General features: G+C 44.8%; 1 protein-coding gene across 1 annotated transcript in view; it reads left to right on the forward strand.

Annotated features, from left to right (window-relative positions):
• The first annotated feature begins 355 nt into the window (after nt 1-355).
• Nucleotides 356-19,221, forward strand: part of LOC133351581 (disintegrin and metalloproteinase domain-containing protein 9-like) — a 40,860-nt gene continuing 21,994 nt past the window's right edge. The window contains 8 exon segments of the mRNA XM_061566895.1: nt 356-861; nt 8,821-8,946; nt 9,482-9,558; nt 10,138-10,204; nt 13,622-13,698; nt 15,308-15,551; nt 16,154-16,219; nt 18,599-18,673. Of these exon segments, the coding sequence (XP_061422879.1) occupies nt 8,905-8,946; nt 9,482-9,558; nt 10,138-10,204; nt 13,622-13,698; nt 15,308-15,551; nt 16,154-16,219; nt 18,599-18,673 (648 nt within the window). The 5' untranslated portion in view covers nt 356-861; nt 8,821-8,904.

Here is a 19,221-nt window from a genome sequence, read left to right on the forward strand (position 1 = left end):
GGTAAAAATAAAATAAAAAAATAATAGCAATAATAAAAGAAATAACATAATATTTTTTATTATTTTATTGCTATTATTATTTATCATAATAATAGAAATTAAGTAATAGAAATAAAATATTATTATTTTATTTCTATTATTATTTTATTTGTATTATTATTTCTATTATTGTTATAATATTATAATATGTTTTACTTCTATTATTATTTCTATTATTTCTTTTTTTATTTTTATTTTTACCTACGTGACTTTACCGAAAAAAAAACCTAAGAGTAAAGTGCATTTAGAGGATTTTCTACCCTCTGATCTCACAACAGAGCGTGGGACACGGGGGCTCATGCAGCCCATTCCAGTCGAGCCACATGCAGCAGCAGCAGGAGGAGGAGGAGTGGGTGGCCGAGCAAGCGTCACCATCAAACACCTCAACTCGGGCCACAGATATTCACGACGCCACAATCGCCTCCAACGATGTCGTTTATTGCCGCCACCGAAGTCTATCGATCTTCACACCACGTATAGCCGAGCTAAAGACGAGGTGTACCTGTGTCGGTACACCACTGTGTGTGTGTGTGACATACCGTGAGCTACACAGACCAGCACCGTGTTGGTGTTGTTGTTGTTAGTACAGCAGCTGTGTCGTCAATCACAGCTTTGTCTCTCGCGGACACATCGGCTGTGCTGCTGCCCATCAGAGAGAGGCTGTGAAGATGTCCGTGGCACCGGGAGGTGGACGGGGAGGGCATGAGACGTCTTGCACCGTGGCGGGTGATGTGCCGGGCGTCTTGCGGTCTTCCTGGAGGCTGTGCGGTGTCTCCGTGCTGATGGTGGCGTTCGTCTGCCAGGGACCTGTCCTCGCTAAAGGTACTGCAGTCATCATGACAACCACCACCATCATCATCATCATCAGCTTTGATCTACTCATTATTACAGTGTCTGGTCGTGTCTGCACGACAAACAATTCAGTGTGTTAATGATGCAGTCAATTTTTTTAAATTCCACTGCTGGATGAAGGTCTCCCCCAAGCCGTGTCTGCCAAGGGGGTGGGAGGTTGTTTGACCATACTTCACCAGCTTGGTCAATGCGGGTTACTTCACGTGTCAGACGCCACCGATGACAATCTTGGCCTGGAATCGAACTCGGGTGGCTTCAAAGTTCAGGGCCCTCCACGGCCACCTTTCTCACTCGCACTGCTCTCACATCGTTGACATCCGTCAGCCGTGGGGGGTGGCTCTATCCACTGCTGGCTGAAGGGCACCTCCAGCGGTCACGATCCCAAAGCTGTGAAGCAATCCATTCTGTAGCCGATTTCGTCGCTCCATCTCCCGCAGCGGCAGTCATCTCGGGCCTCGTATTCTTAGCTTTTTATTTTACTTTTATTAATTTTAATTAAAAAATTTTACCTACGTGACTTTACCGAAAAAACCTAAGAATATGAATCCTTGCAGTCACGAAAGCTTCACATCTAGAATCTCGGGCCTCTTTCCCCTTTATTGACGGTGCCATCGATGTTAACCTTAACCACGGCTGCTGTTCATCGAATCGAGCGACGTGGTCATGCGTTCTCTTGCCCACTTGGTAAACCCAGACGACCGTGTTATTACTAAGCACGGTGCTGGTGTTAATAGTCCATCAAAGCTGCTAGTTTCAGACCAAAGCACAGCCAATGTATGTTGGAGCAGAAGTGGCTTGAGCCCTTTCTTCATTCACGATTTCACAAAATCCGTGTTCCTAATTGCCTCGTGGATTGTTAATTGCCCAGTGTCGTTTAAGGCATTCCCAATTACCCCACTGATCGTGATTCCTCATTACACAGACAGTCTCGTGCCTGGCGACAAAACCTTTTTATTATTTAGTGAGCAGCTGCTGCGAGAAAATATGGAACATGATGAAACCTCTCCATGAGTGTTTGTTAACTGCAGTGTGAGTAACATCTGCTGAGACAATTGGTGCCTGCTTGATTGGTAAGGGTCATGGCATTAAATCACCGTCTGGCCAAGCGAATGGGGGAAAGCCGTAGTCCAGCGAAATGAAAAGTCTGTCTGGGTTAGCTGCAAAACTAATCAAACCCTTTGTAACAACAACAAACCCTGTGTATATGTGTTACGTGTATCAGTGTGTTGGACTTTCTATAATAACATTACACACTGTCTCAGCAGATGTTCTGTATATTCTAAATAGAGGACTCATTGTACAGTGTGTCCTGTTATAGTTCCTTTTTAAATCCTTTATATTAAGTTCGCATGCTTGCTTGCTTGCGTGCTTGCTTGCTTACGACCGTGCAAATCTTTCGGTCGTTTTTTAACCCACTTCCCGTGATCCAATCGAGCTGACATTTTCCACACAGACTCGTTGTGCCAGACAATTAATGTTCGTGAAAAAAAATTCCCAAAATTGTACACTTTTTAGGCAAAAAAAAAATATTTTACATATATTCAAAAGAACTCATTCTTGGCTATGGCTGAACGTCACAGTATAAGAGCCCAGAGCGTAACCCCTCCACAGGCCGTGGCGGAGTAGCGCAGTTGGTAGCGCCCTCGCTTCCCATGCCAAAGGTCGCGGGATCGATCCCCGCGTCTTCCACAGGCGAATATATTTTAAATCCTTTATATTAAGTTCGCTGCCACGCATATAAAGGATTTATAGTGAAAAACTTTGTTTTTACGGGTTATACTTATTCACCCTGGAATTGTGGCCATGCGACCCAATGCTATGGACCATTTAGTAAGCCACGATCGAATGCGCTTCTCTAACGGAGGAACAGCAAAACTATGCGAAGTTTCTCCTGAAGTCCTCTCGTGGTTAACAGACATCGATATTGGAATTTAGTTCATGAACATATTGCCATACGCATGAATAGAATGTCACTGTTATCCATCACGCTAAGATTTTGGTAGACAGTTTTTACTAAAATGCACAGCTGAGGTGTTGGGGGTGGAAAAATCGAAATGCACGAAATGGTCACAGAATAAATGTGGGTGGTGCCCCACCTGAATTTAAAAAAATGTAATTTGTTGATATAAAAAGACGTTAAAATGGCTGTTTCTGAGTTTTAAAAGGGGGTTAATATAAACAATGTTAATTTTGAAATTCTGCATTGATTATATCCAACCTCCCAACATGATTGTAACCGAATTGATAAAAAATTATTATAATATGGCAATGTTGCCTGAAAGCCATCAATAGCCGCAGTGGAGAAAAGCTGAAATTCACTTTGGACCGGGCTTGAGATGGCCCAACTCCAGCAACCAGCTTACCAGACAAATGCCTGGATGGTCAGTATCTTTGTTCAAACCTGCTGGGTAAGACTAACTGTTGTAATATTTTACAGATACAGTATCAAATTTCAGTCCTTTTTAAATCTACTGCAGGATGAAGGCCTTTCCATGCCGTGTTAGTCATGGGCTCTGTTTGACCATACTTCACCACGCTGGTCAGTGTGGGTTCGTGAAGGGTGAACCCAGGGCCAATTCAGATATTACTCATTAATGTTACCTGTGGCCAGGAATCTAACTCTCAAGGCTCTAGGTATCATGTGTCATGTGCGAATCACTTGCCACCACCACCCCAGCCCTTTCACATACTATGCTATTGAGCATACACTGTGTGTATTACAGTGGCTCTGCATTTTATAGCACTTGCACTACATCCAGGTGCAATAGTTTTAAGGGGGACTGGGAGTCTGTTTGGAATGTGTGTAGTCAGATGGCATTAAGGACCAGTGTAAGAGGTAATTGGGTAATGTGGTCAGAGCTCCACCTTACTTTATTGCCAGAGTCCCCTGAACGATCATATCGCTGTATTTTATCTTTAAATCCGTCTCTGATATCAGGGAGATGGAAAAACACGTTTCGTGCTTGGCAAAAGAACCTTCATGTCCTTTTATTTAGACTTTTTTGCTAAGGAATGGAAGAACAACCCATGAGTCTAGGCACACATTTTCTTCAGTAAATTTCTAGTATGGTTACATATTTTTGTTATTTTGAACCCCTGATTTTATTCTGATTTTTGCTATCGAGATCATGTCGTGAAAGCAGTGTAACTGTTTACGTGCATAGGCTTGCCCACGAATGCAGATGTTACAAAGCTACCTCTGAGATAATTTTAAGTGACCTCTGGTTCACATTCTAGGGAATCAGAAATTTCCCGACCACTGCATTCAAGTGATGTTCATTACATGGCATTAAAACTCATGGCTTTACATTTCTTACAGATAATATTTTAGCCACGTAAAATGGAGAACCATTTTGGACCGATTTTGACATACAGCATCTCATCAGCAGAGTCAGTCCTGCTTGAACCAATGTTGGTGAACTTCCAGATGTTAAGAGGCATGGGGCCCTTAACATCCGGAACTACCAGAGAGTTCATAGCTTGTGTAAATCATTTTATTTTGATGTGGAGAGACGACATTTATGAAGAGGACATCTGCCTATCTATATCTGCCTATCTATAATGTATGGTAGTGTCGTTGTAGACAGCTGATGGGCAGATAATTAAATGCAGTATTGCCAACAATACAATACAGTACTTTACTGTATTAGTGCAGTGTATGTTGATAGAATGTGAATTTACAAACATAACTGTCATATATTTACTGTACTATACATTCAATAAATGTGTTTCCTGGCCGCAATGGCATTATGGGTTTTTTTTGTCTCGTGAACCGAATATTACGGAAAATTACCTGGGGGGAATTAAGAGTGGCCAAGTACACAGTCGAAAGACTTGTCTTTGTTGGCTAACGCGTGGCACACAGGCGGCATCTCTGGCAAGGGGAAGGTGTCACACTTATGTTGCAGTCTTTGTACCAGGGTATTGGCCAAAAAATGTTGAAGCCAGGGAAAATAAAAATAATAGTCATGATATTATTCATTGTTTTTGCATTAAGGCTCAATTGAGTCTCCAGACTATGCAAATTATTTTAACTTAAGGTTTTTGACAATGTATTATATTTATAATAGCTCACTGAACTATAAACTTTTCAACTTAAGTTTGTTTCCTTAGCCACGTCTAGCAATCAGTGTTGAGTGATAGCTGAACCAGTCCTGGGCCACCCCCCTGTCACCAGCCTATACTGACAGCGTGGTGAAGAATGGTCAAACAACCCTGATGACCAACACGGTGCGGGTAGGCCTTCATCCAGCAGTTCATTGACAATAGGAGAAAACATATTTACTATTAAATTACTTGAGTACTATTACTGTTTGTCCTCTTTGCAGACAGCACATTTTTGTAATTAATCTCAGGATTTACTGGGTGACTGCAGGAATTGATCCACAAGCTTGGCTCAAACTGGACCAGTGGTGGCACGTTCATTGGCTGTTAGATTATTTGCCTTTGGAATAAGGCCAACTTGCAATACAGTATAAGAAAGTAAATAAAGAAACCATTGAATAATGAAGTAAGTTGCCCTCCTTGAAACATGCAATATTTTAAAAGCACACAGGAAACGCATCTTCTTGAGTAAGCGAAGTAAGAAGTGTGTGCAAACAGTTTAAAATAACAATAAAGAGCTGATGTTAACCTCTTCCTATTTCATAATGCATTATCAAAGGAAGTTGGGAACGTGTTGACATGAAGCTCTGTGTGAGTTAGACTTGTGGTTTGTCGGAAGCTCATGTGATATCTCGATGACTAATACTGTATATTGAACACTGCCTTAAAAGGAAACTTATAAAACAGGTGACATTTTCAGGCAATTACTGTTATTCATTGCACATAAATGGAGATGCCAAAGTGGATAATTTGAGTTGGAGACTGAACTTAACACATTGGGGCCTGATGAGAACTACTGTGCAGTATATATATTAATGTTTTCCGATGACCCGGCAGTGTGAGTGACCAATGTGTTGAGATTTGTTTTATTACTTGTGCTTGTGCATCACTACCAACGCAGCATCACCACGTAATTTGTTTAACGCTCTTAGGTTTACGGCAGACTTTGATTTCTCACATTTCTCAACTTTAGACTCTGTAGATTTTGGTCACAGAGTTGAATTTAATCCGGCAGCTTAGAAAACTGGGTTGGCATGCGTTTCACAATACATTACAGTACCAGAGTGCCCGCATTGAGTGAAGATAAATACTGGCACAGCTTGATGGATGGTTTTCCATACAGCATGAGTTATTTATTTAAGATAATGTATTGTGGAGATGGACGGATGGGGTCAGAGGTCAGAGCTCTGAGCCAGCACTGCTAAGCTCCTGGGTTGGGACATGGGCTCTTGATATCGCTGGCTTCTCAAGTGTAGCTAGTTGCTGGACTTAGCCTGATCACCACTTCTTACTTCTTTTTGAGATTTCCAAATGTTTTTGTTGTGCGTGTGTGTTGTGGCATGATAGCAATAGTACATTGGACAAACAAATTGTGGGTAAAATGGCAAAAATAATTTAAGCGAAAAATGGATGTACATAATGACACAAGCAATGTATATCACCGCATGGTAGGTCTTCTATATAAAGGTGGTCTGTACAATTTAACGTCAAAATATAACTACCATACAGCCCTTTCTCAAGTCACTGCTAGATGGTCAGGTCGACTCTGCCCAAGTCACAGAAGTTATTTGATCATACTTCACTACGCTGGTCAGTGCAGGTTTGGGGAATGGAGTTGCCAGGACCATATTCTTGGTTCTTTCGGTAAAGTCACGTAGAAGGGAAATAATACAATAATAAAAATAAAACATAATAAAATTAAATTAAATTCTCACGACGTTTCGGCCACAACGCATGCAGCCGTCCCCAGGTGAAGACCAGAGCTGTTGGAAAGACAGCGTCTGCTTGCGTTGTGGCCAAAACGTCGTGAGAATTTTGTTTTATTATGTTTTATTTTTATTATTTTATTACTTCCCTTCTACGTGACTTTACTGAAAGAACCAAGAATATGAATCTCTGCAGTCACGAAAGCTTTAAATGGCCAGGGCCAGTTCTGATATCATTTGCCACTCACGTTGGCCGTGGTGAGAAATTGAACTCGGCCAGTGGCCGGGTTTATAGCGCAGTGTGCTAATTACTGCACCACCGCTCCACCCCCATCCACGAAAATGTATGCTGAAAAATGATTGGCTTTTGAAAGTTCAATATCTGTTATAATCGCGAGCTTGTTCATGTTCATAAAATATCCCAGAATAACATTTTAACTTCCCATAATATAATATACTTTAGTGCCTTCATAAAAAAACAACGCAAGGAAGTTATACAGTGGTATATAACAGACGTTAGTTAATACCAGTCTACTTACATAACTCAGGTAAGTGCACATGCAGCATGTTCCACGTTATTGGCTTCTGTTATGAGATTTTCTACAGTTATTGACTTTAAATCTATAAGTAGCATCCCATGGGCTCTGAGAAAACATATCCCGCCTCGTTCGCTTTGGATGTCCCTGTGTTGGGTCTGTCATTTGTGTCCGTTCCCCTTCTAATTTCACGTTTGTGTTGGAACGCCTTCGCCACACTTTACACGACTTGTATGTTTTTTTTCGGGTTTCACCGCACGTTGTTGTTCACCACGATGTCACACCCAACGTTGCGTGCTCCACACATGCGCAGCACACTTCTTCGGGGAACTGAATTGTCCAGTTCCTGAAAAAGCGAAACATCGAACAATATGCCGAACAACACGAGTTACAACCTGTAAAATGAGGACCTTTCACCGCCTAAAATGCAATAAAAAAAGTTTCCACCCACATCTGAAACACCGAATTCCTTAGAATCTGACTCATGGGATTTCAAATAGAGTTTACGTGTAAGATTTAGACAATTACTTGAGTTCACCCTTACATCCGGATTATTATCCGATTAAAAAAAAGAGGGTTAAGAAAACTTGTCGGAGGAAAATGTGTCGGTATGGTTATGGTTGGCAACGACTGAGATTGAATCTTGAATTGCAGGAAAAATGCTTTTCGCAGTGTTCATTTAGCAACACGTCAAATACTTCATAACAGCCCTTTGTGTTTGTATGAACACAAGGTCACCTTTTCAAGAAAATTGTATTAATTTATTTTCTTGAGGACGTGTTTTTGGGAATATTAAGTTTGGGTTCCCTACAACTATTGTTCGTTGTAATTAATCATATAATTTGCGGCCCCTTTGTTCGGCGTTCCCACATCATGAGGCATGGGGATTGTTTCACCATACTTCGCTATTTTGGTCAGTGAAGGTTGGCAAATGGAGGGTGGGGCATGCTCAATAGAACTTCAGATAAAACTCACCACTGATTTTAGCGATGACCAGGAATCGAACTCGGTTTGCCTGGTTCAGATCGCAGTTTACGAACCACTTTGCCACCACTCTGCCCCTCATAATTATTTCCTTACCTGTTTTTCACATCGCTAAAAAAAGTGGTTGCGTTAATGAATTGAGCATAACACATCACGCCGAATGACAAAGTGGACGTGCTTTGTAAATAAATAAATAACCGGAGTGGCACCGGGCACAAAGTGGCTTTTTATTTGTTATAAAGCCACAATGTGTAAGTACTGTACTTTGTGATATTGGAGCATGTTTGTGTGCATGCTTTGCCACAAGTACTTGTGGTTAATGCAGACTTGACGCCTTGCAAGAGGTAACCATTTGGTCCAGACCTATAATTTGTGGTCACAATGAGGTAAGATTAAAAGCGCAGCCCCGCAATTACTTGCTCACCACTGCTGGTGGAAGGACCCCCATTAGAGGGGTGCTCCTTTGGAGGCTATTCTGGTCTACTGGTCAACGTACTTGGAAGAGGTGGGACTACGTTCACTCTACGACCTGTGGAATGACAGTCCATCGGTTCGGACTCTGATCAATGCAAATCATCATCGTTGTTGTCTACACGCAGCTGAGGATGCGTTGCGGACGGCAGACCCAGGGACTGACTCGTACGAGCCGCTGCGCTTCAGCCTGACGGAGCCGTACAGGCTGGATGGACGGCACAAGCGTGAGATCCAGCCCTGCCAGCCCTGAGGTACGGCCACGCTCTTCGTTGGCTCACGTACCGCGTTGTCAAGTTGCACAGGGGTGGTAATACCTCCTCTGCTGCAAGTGTTTGGGGTAGTCAAAGCAGTTGGGGGTTGTAGGGTAAAAGTGAAAGCCCCCATGGGAATTTGTTCTTATCACAGAACGCCACAGCATTCCTACTCAAGGTACGGCTTGTACGCTGTGTATTTCTCAACAAGCGTTTTGAGGCTGTTGCATTCATGAGCCTTTGCTGTCAACATGCCGTGTGTGTGGGGAGGGATGGTATGGTTGCTATGTCAATGCTGCAGTTTGTATGGGGTATCCTTGTGGGTAGTTTTACTTCAGGTACTGCAGTGGTGCAAACGCACCTCCGATTAGCTCGGTTGGCTACGTACGGTGCAAATTAAGTTCTACATGCATACATAGGTCTATGAAAAAGAGCTCTATATCTCATCGGATTCCTCGAGCTTGAATAAATATTCTGATTCTGATATTTAAGTACTGGACTGTGTTTGGACCGTGTGCCGCTTGGTGTCTTACAGGCAGTGCACCCAGACAGGGTACAGTACGTTGTGCGTGTGGATGACAAGGATTTCATTCTCAACCTCGAGCGGAACAGGTGATCACCGTCGTCATCGATGCATACATACAAAGACAAAGATCCCCGTATAGCCTTAACAGATCGTTTGTGGCAAGTGCTGTTAGCAAGCACTTATGAAGGCCGGCACAGCACACTAGGGAGTGGGTGGCCAGCACCACGCCCAGCCGCCTTTGTCTCCCCAGTGGCGATGTTTACAATGCTACTCCTGTAAGACTGAGTCGACCTAGGCTCAGGACTGGTTTAGATAACAGTCGGTGATGTTGGTCATGAGTAGGAATCGAACTTTGTTTGCCAGGTTCATAGCGCAGCATACTAACTACTACACTACCACTCCTACATAGACACTACCACTACCCACGTATATATACACGTTAGCATATATATGTACACACAATAGCAACACATACCATCTAATTTAGAGAGTAAAATAGCTTATTTTCAACGCCATGTTCAAATGTAAAATAGTGTGTTGTATTGTACAATGTGTAAGAGCAAAGTACTAGAGTACATTTTCATTGTTTGGTGCAATGCGTAACAACAAATGAACACGTATGTTTATTGGTTTAATCGTGTTACTATTTTGTGCGTGCGATGTAGGGACCTGCTACCCGCCCATTTAATAACAACCTACACAGGAAGAGCACACTCCTTTACAAATGTCACCGTAAGTTTTTTTACGTAACGCCCTCAGTTTACCAGGATATTTAATATTCAGGATAATTTTCAAGCTATTGTCAATCCACTACTGGGAGTGGTGGGGGATTGGGGGGGAGGGCAGGACCGGTTCAGATTATTGCTCGCCACTGACATTCAACTTGGCTGGGAATCAAACTTAGGTCGCTCGGTGCAGTGTGTAGTGAACTAACCACTGTGCCACCACTCTCTTCATTATTTAGCATTTGTGTGGTTGTTAATGTATATGCTGACAATCTGCTGAACATCTGTGGAATAGGCTCTATGCGAAGCAGACTCTACTTGCGGCTTACACTGTGGCGAGATGTTAACTACCTCTCCCGGTATACAGGAGGTCGTGGGTTCAATCCTGACCCTGACGCCTGCTGTATATTTGGAGTTTGCGTGTCTCTCTCTCTCTCCGTGGTCGCGTGGATTTTTCTCCGGGTCCTTCGGTTTTTCCCTCCACATTTAGAAACATGCGTTTAGAGTATTTGACTGCTGTAAATGTCCACATGATAAGCCACTTTGTTGGGCTATCATTTGTGGCCAGGTCGCTTTTGAAAAAGAGCTATATAGCTCAGTGGGCCTTACCTGGTAAAATAAAAATAGTGAAAAAAAGTTTTCGTTTTTGTATTCATGAGCAATGTGTAGAGGAAATTTCAGCTAAATCACGCACCACTCGTCTGTTTAGAGTCCGAGGGTCACCGATTAAAAAGGTTTGGCAGTGAAAAACAAACAAGGTCGTTAGATCTCAGTCGCATTTTTGGCTTGTTGCCACTTTGTCATTCGGCATGATGTCCAGCATGTTGGGCGCTTCTTTGGGGAACTGGATTGAGAGACAGTTCCTGATGTCGCTGTCAGCATATGGAGCAGAACGTCAGACGTCGTGACGCAGTGTAGCCCTGAAGTGCGTCAAAGAGCGAAACTGGCACAACCGAGAAAGCGAACTTCGTACCAGTATAGCTTAAACATCGTTCCGAGCTGATGCGCATTTCAGTCAGCTGGAACTAAATTGTGCAGACTGGTACAAAGTGTTTCATGCCCTGATATATACAAAGGTAAAAATATATAAATTAAACCACCCTCGCACGCTGCCAGATCTTACACAAGGCTATCTGATCTCGCTGCCAGATTAAAAGAAAGGAAATGTTACCTACACAAGAGTTTAGTGGTCCATGCTCTTTCATTCATCGACTTGAAGGCAGTACAGCAAATGGGTGTCTAACATATATCTACAACCCACGTCTGTAATCTGAAAACAAATAAATTGATATCTGTAAAGATTAAAAGGTTAAATTGTTGGCACAGTGGTAGACAATTTAAACCGTGAGAGATGGGAACGGCTTTGGGAGGCCTTCATCCAGCAGTGGACAGATCATGGCTAATGATAGTACAGTACATACGGTGCGAAAGAAGTTCAACATCCATATATATTGATACACAAGTATTTTAATTCAGCTTCGCTGTAAATCTCCTTTGGCTGTACCTCTCTGATTAGGCACGATGTTGTGATAACTGCTGTTCAATGAGCATTGGTAGTGGTATGTTTGAGAGCAGTCACTTGCAGAAATCAGTACTGCCTACTAAATACAGTCATATTCAGTTGGATGTTATATTGGTAGGAACCTGGTTCCACCAGCCCACAGGGGATTATTGTGTCGGTCCGTCGTGCATCTAAAAATGGGAGGGGTGGGGCTGGGTGGAGAGGGGCTGGGTGGGGAGGGTGGGGTTGGGTGGGGGGTGGGAGGGGTGGGGCTGGGTGGGTAGGGGCTGGTCACCCCGTGGTGCCCCTCTAAAACTCAACGTTTAACCTACTCACGCCGGCTTGTGCCCGCCCTCACAGTCGGGCATATTTGCGAAATACACCACGCCGCCGTTGACTCTGGCCATTGACCGAGCAACCCAACGTTCCTATCAGCTCCCTCCGCAGGAATGTGTTGGGAAAGGTCGGATTATCCCTTAGGGTCTTGCTGTTGTGGTAGGTTCGGTGTGTACACGGTATCACACAGTCTCAAGTAGCTGCAGTTTGGATTGTTTCCCACACCCACGAGAATGTATTTACGTAACTTTAACTGTACGCCTTCCTGACTAGTCAACCGAAATGATGGCTAACTTAAAATACTTTTCAAATATCTCAGATGTAAACATTTCTTAAAGTAAACTTGTCAAATGCTCAATGCATTTCTTTTCCTGGAGCAATGTTTTCCAGCTGTATTTGTTTAAGCACCCAAACCTGAACTTGTTTTATGGTTCTGAAACTTATCAGCACAATGTGGCTGATTACACAAATTATGCTTGGTGGTAGTTATCCAACGTTCTAGGCAAGAAGCCGCCACATAGAGTGCAGTGCGGTGTGAGTGTTTTCCCATTCGTTTGCTTGGGGTCTCTCCATCCACTCCCGTTTACTCCCATATACTTTGCAATCATTAACAATGTATTTGCCAAAGTTCTCAAAACAGGGCCATCCGACAGAAGTAGCCATCGTGTGAAGTAGACGGTGCAGGCCATGAAATATTTTATTTTTATAGCAGCGCCTTAAACCAATGCGCTTTACAACAATTGTACGTAATATAATAATGGTTAAAATAGAGTGGGGTTGTGAGAACAAGTTGTGGCGTAGTCATGGTGACAGTAAGGAGGATAGGTGGGAGTGGTTAAGGCAGGGTTGAGGTAGTGATGGGTAGGGGTAGTGATATGGGTTGGGGTATTGATAGGGGTAGTGATAGGGGTATTGATAGGGGTATTGATAGGGATAGGGGTAGTGATAGGGGTTGAGGTAGTGATGGGTAGGGGTAGTGATATGGGTTGGGGTATTGATAGGGGTATTAATAGGGGTATTGATAGGGATTGGGGTAGTGATAGGGGTAGTGATGGGGGTTGGTATAGTGATCTGGGTTGGGGTAGTGATATGGGTTGGGGTAGTGATAGGGGTAGTGATAGGGGTTAGTGTAGTGATCTGGGTTGGGGTAGTGATATGGGTTTGGGGTATTGATAGGGGTATTTGATAGGGGTATTCATAGGGATTGGGGTAGTGATAGGGATAGTGATAGGGGTAGTGATGGCGGTTAGTGTAGTGATCTGGGTTGGAGTAGTGATATGGATTAGGGTAGTGATATGGGTTGGGGTAGTGATAGGAATATTGATAGGGGTATTGATAGTAGTAGGCCTGGTCATAGCTGGGGGGCGGGGTCAGGGAGTAGGAGGATGATGGACCCAGGGAAAAGAGATGGGGGTTGTTATAAGAGAGGAATAGAAGCAGTTTATTGAAGATGGAAAGCATCTGTCATCACAATGACATGCGATAAATAGGCTCACTGAGGCTTTCCTCAGTAAATAAAGAATTATTTATTTTCTTGTTGTCTTATAATAATGTGTTCTGTCTAAGCGTTTTTTGTGTTATCCACAGGCTCACTGCTACTACCATGGTGATATTGAAGGTGAATCGGGGTCAACTGTCAGTGTCAGCACTTGCTACGGGCTCAGGTAAAGATTTGTGTGACATGAATTACCTTTGTAATATTATTAATGATACACCTATTATCCAAGGTCCTGCAGTTGTATGTGTTTGGCTACACGGGAATAAATTGAGAGTACCCAATTTATTATACAGGTCGTGGGTTCGATTTATATTTGGAGTTTGCGTGTCTCTCTCCCCGGGTTTTCCCCTCCACATTTTGAATCAACATCACGCGTTTAGAGTATTTGGCTGCTATAAATTTCCACGTGATAAGCCACTTCGTTGAGCTATCGTTTGTGGCCAGGTCGCTTCTGAAAAAGAGCTATGAAGCTCAGTGGGGCCTTCCCTACTAAAATAAAAAATAGTTTATTTTAGTTTGCTTAGTTTCCAAAGTCTGACAAGATCACCCGTATTCAGGGTGATTTTCTCATAGGCCAGATTACTTTCTCATGCCACTGCTGATGTAAGGGCCTCTCCACTTAGAGCGAGCTTCTAGAGAGTATTTGGCCTACTTTTCCACACCGGCTAGAAGCATCCGAGGTGGCGGGACTACTAACTGCGGTGCACCCATTTATTATTGCCGAAGCGGACAGAGGTGGTAGGAGCGGAATTAAGAAACCTGCACTGTTGTTTTGGGAGATCGCATCAAACCGGTGACCTCTGGATAGCAAGTCCCGGTGCTCTGACCATTTACACCACAGTGCAAACGTCCCTACGTTAGTGTATTTTTCACGAATGTTTTTCGTTGCTGTCTTGTTTTCAACAATAAACAAAAAGAAACAGCGACGTCAAATGGTTTACGCTGTCGGCTTTAGTTTTTTGTTGTTGCTGGCAGGAATTGGCAACGGGGTCTTTTTTTCGTGAAAGCAAAATCGAAGTTGGCTGTTAAAAGGCAGCGCATTGCATTCTCTCACGCGAGCTGTTTTCAAGCGTGGATTTGGCAGCGCTGAAGCCATCACAGGGCAGCTGCCACGCTTCTTTCAGCACACAGAGAACTTTCTAGGATTCGATGATTGTCAAAGGTGGGCTGCATTAGGTGGTAGTTTTCATGATTCTGACCGATGTGACAATGCATTTGCATATTTGGTCAATTAAATTAATAAAAACACTTTTATATAAATATGAATATATTGAGTAAATAATAATAACATGTGACATGTCTCCCCAGGAAATCATGTAAATAACTATGGCACTTGTTTGAAAGAATAATTATGGAAGGCAAGGAATGGAATGAGGCTGTTCACGGAGGAGACGGAGCAATGAAACTAGCTTTGAGTTCAGGTGCTACGAGGAATAGCACATTTTAAGATCATGAGAGATGGCGATGGCTTGGGGAGGCCTGTGATTAGAATGGATCGAACGTGGCTGATGTTGATGCCACATTGTGTCGTGTTGTAACGATGCGGCCGTCTGGAATGCTCTTCCGATATTAGGAAGCCACTGGAGCTTTAAACCTAGATTGAAAACTAATTTACTTCGAACTGCTTTTTGTGTTTAATTTGTTGTCCTTCCCCCGCACCTCTGATTAGCATGGTTGGCTACGTACGGTGCGAAAGAAGTTAAACATAAAAAGGTACGCACACACACACACTGCGCTTCTGTCAACCTATGGCCAACCGCTCCCTCTGTGTGCAGGGGCCACTTCAGCGTGGGGGACGTGAGCTACGGGGTGGAGCCGTGGGGGGGGGCAGGCGTGGCGGGGGAGAGGGTGGGGAGCCTCCACCGCGTCTTCCGTCTGAGCGACGCCTTCCCCGCCTCAAACTCCTCCTCCTCCTCCTCCGCTTGCGGCGTCGTCCACCCGTTGGAGCCCACGCTGCACCGCGATCCGGCCCTGGAGCCGCTCGGGGGCCAGCAGCAGCAGCAGCAGCTCCACATCCGGGTTCGTGGCGGCACCAGATGCCCACTCCGCTCCGCCGCCACGGCCATCCCCCAAGTTATGGGCTCGGTGACATCGCTCTGTCGGGGGAGGCCCTCGTCCGACAGTGTTAACGTGGCGATGGCGCTTCGAGTGTCAGATTAGTGCCAGAATGGCGTCACACGTTTGTAAGAAAAATTTACATTTTTATTCGACTTGGATTGACAAAGGGGGCTGTGTGTACAAATGCAAGGCGTTATAAGAAACGTGATGTCCATCTGTGAGTCAGACAGTCCGTCACAGCACTTGAGGACATATAGCTGTACAGGATAAAGTACTGCATCACACCGCCGATTGGAAGGAAACCAGGAGCCTGTGGTCTTCGATGATGACCTTTAACTTAGGTTAAAGGAATATGTGACCAAAAGTTTGGACGTGTGGGTGAAGGGCGAAATGTAACGAGGCAACTCAGTTTTGTTAATCAAGCATTGCAGTTTCGAAATAGCTTCACCCTCCCCCCCATAAGTCCGGCTCGTACCGGCTCGTGCAGACGCGCGCGTGAACCAATCGGTATCTGAGCCGGTTTGAGGCTAACAGACGAATGGCGGGTTCCCCTCCCACCGCAGGTGCGCCGCGCCGTGCTGCCGGGAACGCGCTACGTGGAGCTGCTGCTCGTGGTGGACAACACCCTCGTGAGTCTCGCCGGCACACGCGCCCCGGGGGGGGGCGGCCACACCATCGTCACAACGACGTTGCGGCAGGCGCGGTCGGTAGATGACTCGTCGACGTCGTCTCGATCATTCGACTAATTAGATAACATGAAAATCGCGTAAAAAAAACACCTCCGTTCCCACATGCACCACTGGACGGGAGGTGCTGTTCTGGGCTTGGTGATGTCATCGGCATCATCGGCCACGTCACACTGGGTCTGGCTTGCAGGGAGGGGGATTACCGCCTTCAGGATGAGAGATGGTCGATTACAGTTTTTGGTTAGTCGGCTTAATCGACTGATTTTCCCCACTCGGTTGCACCCTATGAGTTTATGTAACGATTCCCATCTGGATTTTCAGCATATTACCCATTCATTGCAGAGCAGCGAAATGTATTGTTGCATTGTACTTTCTATGTTCCCGCGTCTGCCTTCGCCAACCTGCACTGACGAGTGTGCTGAATTATGGTCAAGCAACGCCCACGATCCGCATTGCAAGGGGAGGCCTTCATCCATCAGCTGATTGACAAAATTATCATACTTGCAGATGTTAACTTCCTTTGTGGACGTTTTTTATCCACCATCGTGCGGGGCGTGGGGCATTTAAACCTATTTTACACGGTGAATGTAATTGTGCATCTTCAGACGTTTAGCGTCAACCTGCACACACACACAGCATCGTCTCCCAACAAGCCGTTTGTTTCTTTCACACACCGGGAGTCTAAATTTGGAGTGTGAACAAAGAGGGGGGCGGGTAATGCCAAGTTGGTGGCCGCTCAAAACCGATGGCGGTTTGCATTGCACCTTCCCTTAACACAGTACTTGTTAAATTATTATCCTCAAAGCCACTGCTGAGCTCTATAAGTCTCCCAATAGCGGCCGCATTCATATGTAGATTGGGCAGTTAGCTTTTGAAAGCCCCTTTCATTGCTGTTCATGAAACGTGAGAACCCGAACTCTGTTAACCGTCAGATTGGTATTCTCTATCCACTACTGGATCAAGGTCTCCCCGTGCCATCGCCATTTCTTACAGTTCTACGACGCTACAATCCATCTCACTTGTGCACGTGAGATAATCTCATTGCTGCATCTCCGCAGTGGCTTTCTTCGTGGATACGCTCCCTCCTTTTAAGCGTCGTTCTGTCACTCTCTCTTGTTCGTTGGCTAGGAAACCTTCGAGTGATGTCTCCTACCCCAAGGCTACTTATCAATGCATCTGAGTTGTGTGTGTGTGTGTTCCTCACAGTGCGTCTCTTCCTCTCTCTCAGCGTCATTCAGGTTACTTATCTCTCCTCGCTACTTTGGGAAAGTTTCAGCGATTGTTCCTTTTTCTCCGTGTATTTCCCGGGAATACCAGGTGTTATAAACGTGGAGCTGCGAGGTGCCCAGGAGATGGCAGGACAGCAGTGAGCTCTGTCCACATGTAGATCCGATGAGTCGGGTCTGTCTGTGGATTTTCTTTATCTGTGCAGAACTTTTGAGTGTTTGCCCCCCTTTGATGTGTGCCGTTTTCTACACATACACAGGCCGCCATGCACTCGTTATACATCGATGAGACTTTTACAAAGCGAATCGACATATACATGGTACACAGAGTAGTCCCTCTAAACGTGTACTGGGTAAACAGCCGCTTTGGTGGAATGGAGCAGCCACTTGTATAGTTACGACCAAATGTGGTGATTCCTGGTGATGTCGGACCGTCACCCCAGCGCTGGAAATTGTTTCTGATTATCCTCTCAGCTGCTTGACGGATGGGTGCCGAATGATCTTATCGGCAGACAAAATGCGCTTTGCGCCTGTTCAAGGGAGATCACAATCTCCAGTACCTTTATGAAAAAAAACCCACTCGTGCTGGCTCTGCCAGCAGGGTAGTTGTTGCATACCCCACGGGTAATCCGATCTACGTGAGAAAGGCATACAATATGTCATCTGCCACGAGCCACACCTGGTCCTGGCAAACTCGAAAAACCGGACCCTTCAATCCCCTATCAATTAAAGAGTTGGTGGTTTTTACTGCCCTTCGTTTAAAGATCACTAAATCACTCTTAATAATCTCACATTGGTGGGGGAGGGGGAAACTGTGACGGTGCTTAGCACATTACACTCGGAACCGAGTAACCTGGGTGTGGTTTCTGGTTACGACTGGCACCAGTGGTGAGCGATTTCCAAACCGCTACCGTGCCTTCTTTCTTCCCCTCCCCCCCCCAAGTAGTGTGCCTGCACCGGCCAGCACGGTCAACTATGGTCGAACAACCCCTGTGACTGCTGCTGCTTGGGGAGGCCTTCATACAGCAGTGGGTTGACGCAGAGCTGTCGATTGTGTATTTCGTTAACCTTAAGATGTTTGTGTGCTGTGGCACAGTTCACAAACCGGTACAAGGGAAACAAGACGGTGATGGTGCACGACATGGCAGAATTGACCAACATCATGGACTCGGTGAGTCGACCGCACATTGAGGCCGTGCAGATCCTTGTGACAACAAAAAACATTTAAAGGTGTAATAATATTCACGTAATTTGCATGGTGATTCGCTTTATTATTTCACACGACTGGGCATTATGGAATGATGTAGCCCGTTCATTATGCAATGGTTGCGGTCAGGTGATGCACCCAATATAATTAACGCTTAGGGCCCCTAGTGGGCTCGCACCAATCGCCACTGCTGAAATGTGTACTGATGCCTCCTTTATCGAGGACAATATTGGCACGTAAAATGAAGATTGATCGATGCGACCTTAATAACGGACCATATAGTAAACGCAGTGTAGTCTGCGTTCCTTCAGCGGAGGAGCAGCAAAGCTACACGAACTCTCTCTCTCCTGAAGCCTTCTCGTGGCTAGCATTCCTCGACATTGGCATTCAGCCTCTGAACATATTTCTAGACGACGCAAGAATAGAATAGTCTGAAAGTAATCTGTGGGAGCCGACTTGCCCTTCGAGAGCTTTTGTTATTGAGCGTCGACTTACATTTGTGCAAAAAAAAT

The sequence above is a fragment of the Lethenteron reissneri genome, chromosome 38, assembly GCF_015708825.2.
Source record: "Lethenteron reissneri isolate LAM-NWPU_2019-01 chromosome 38, ASM1570882v1, whole genome shotgun sequence".
NCBI lineage: Eukaryota > Metazoa > Chordata > Hyperoartia > Petromyzontiformes > Petromyzontidae > Lethenteron > Lethenteron reissneri.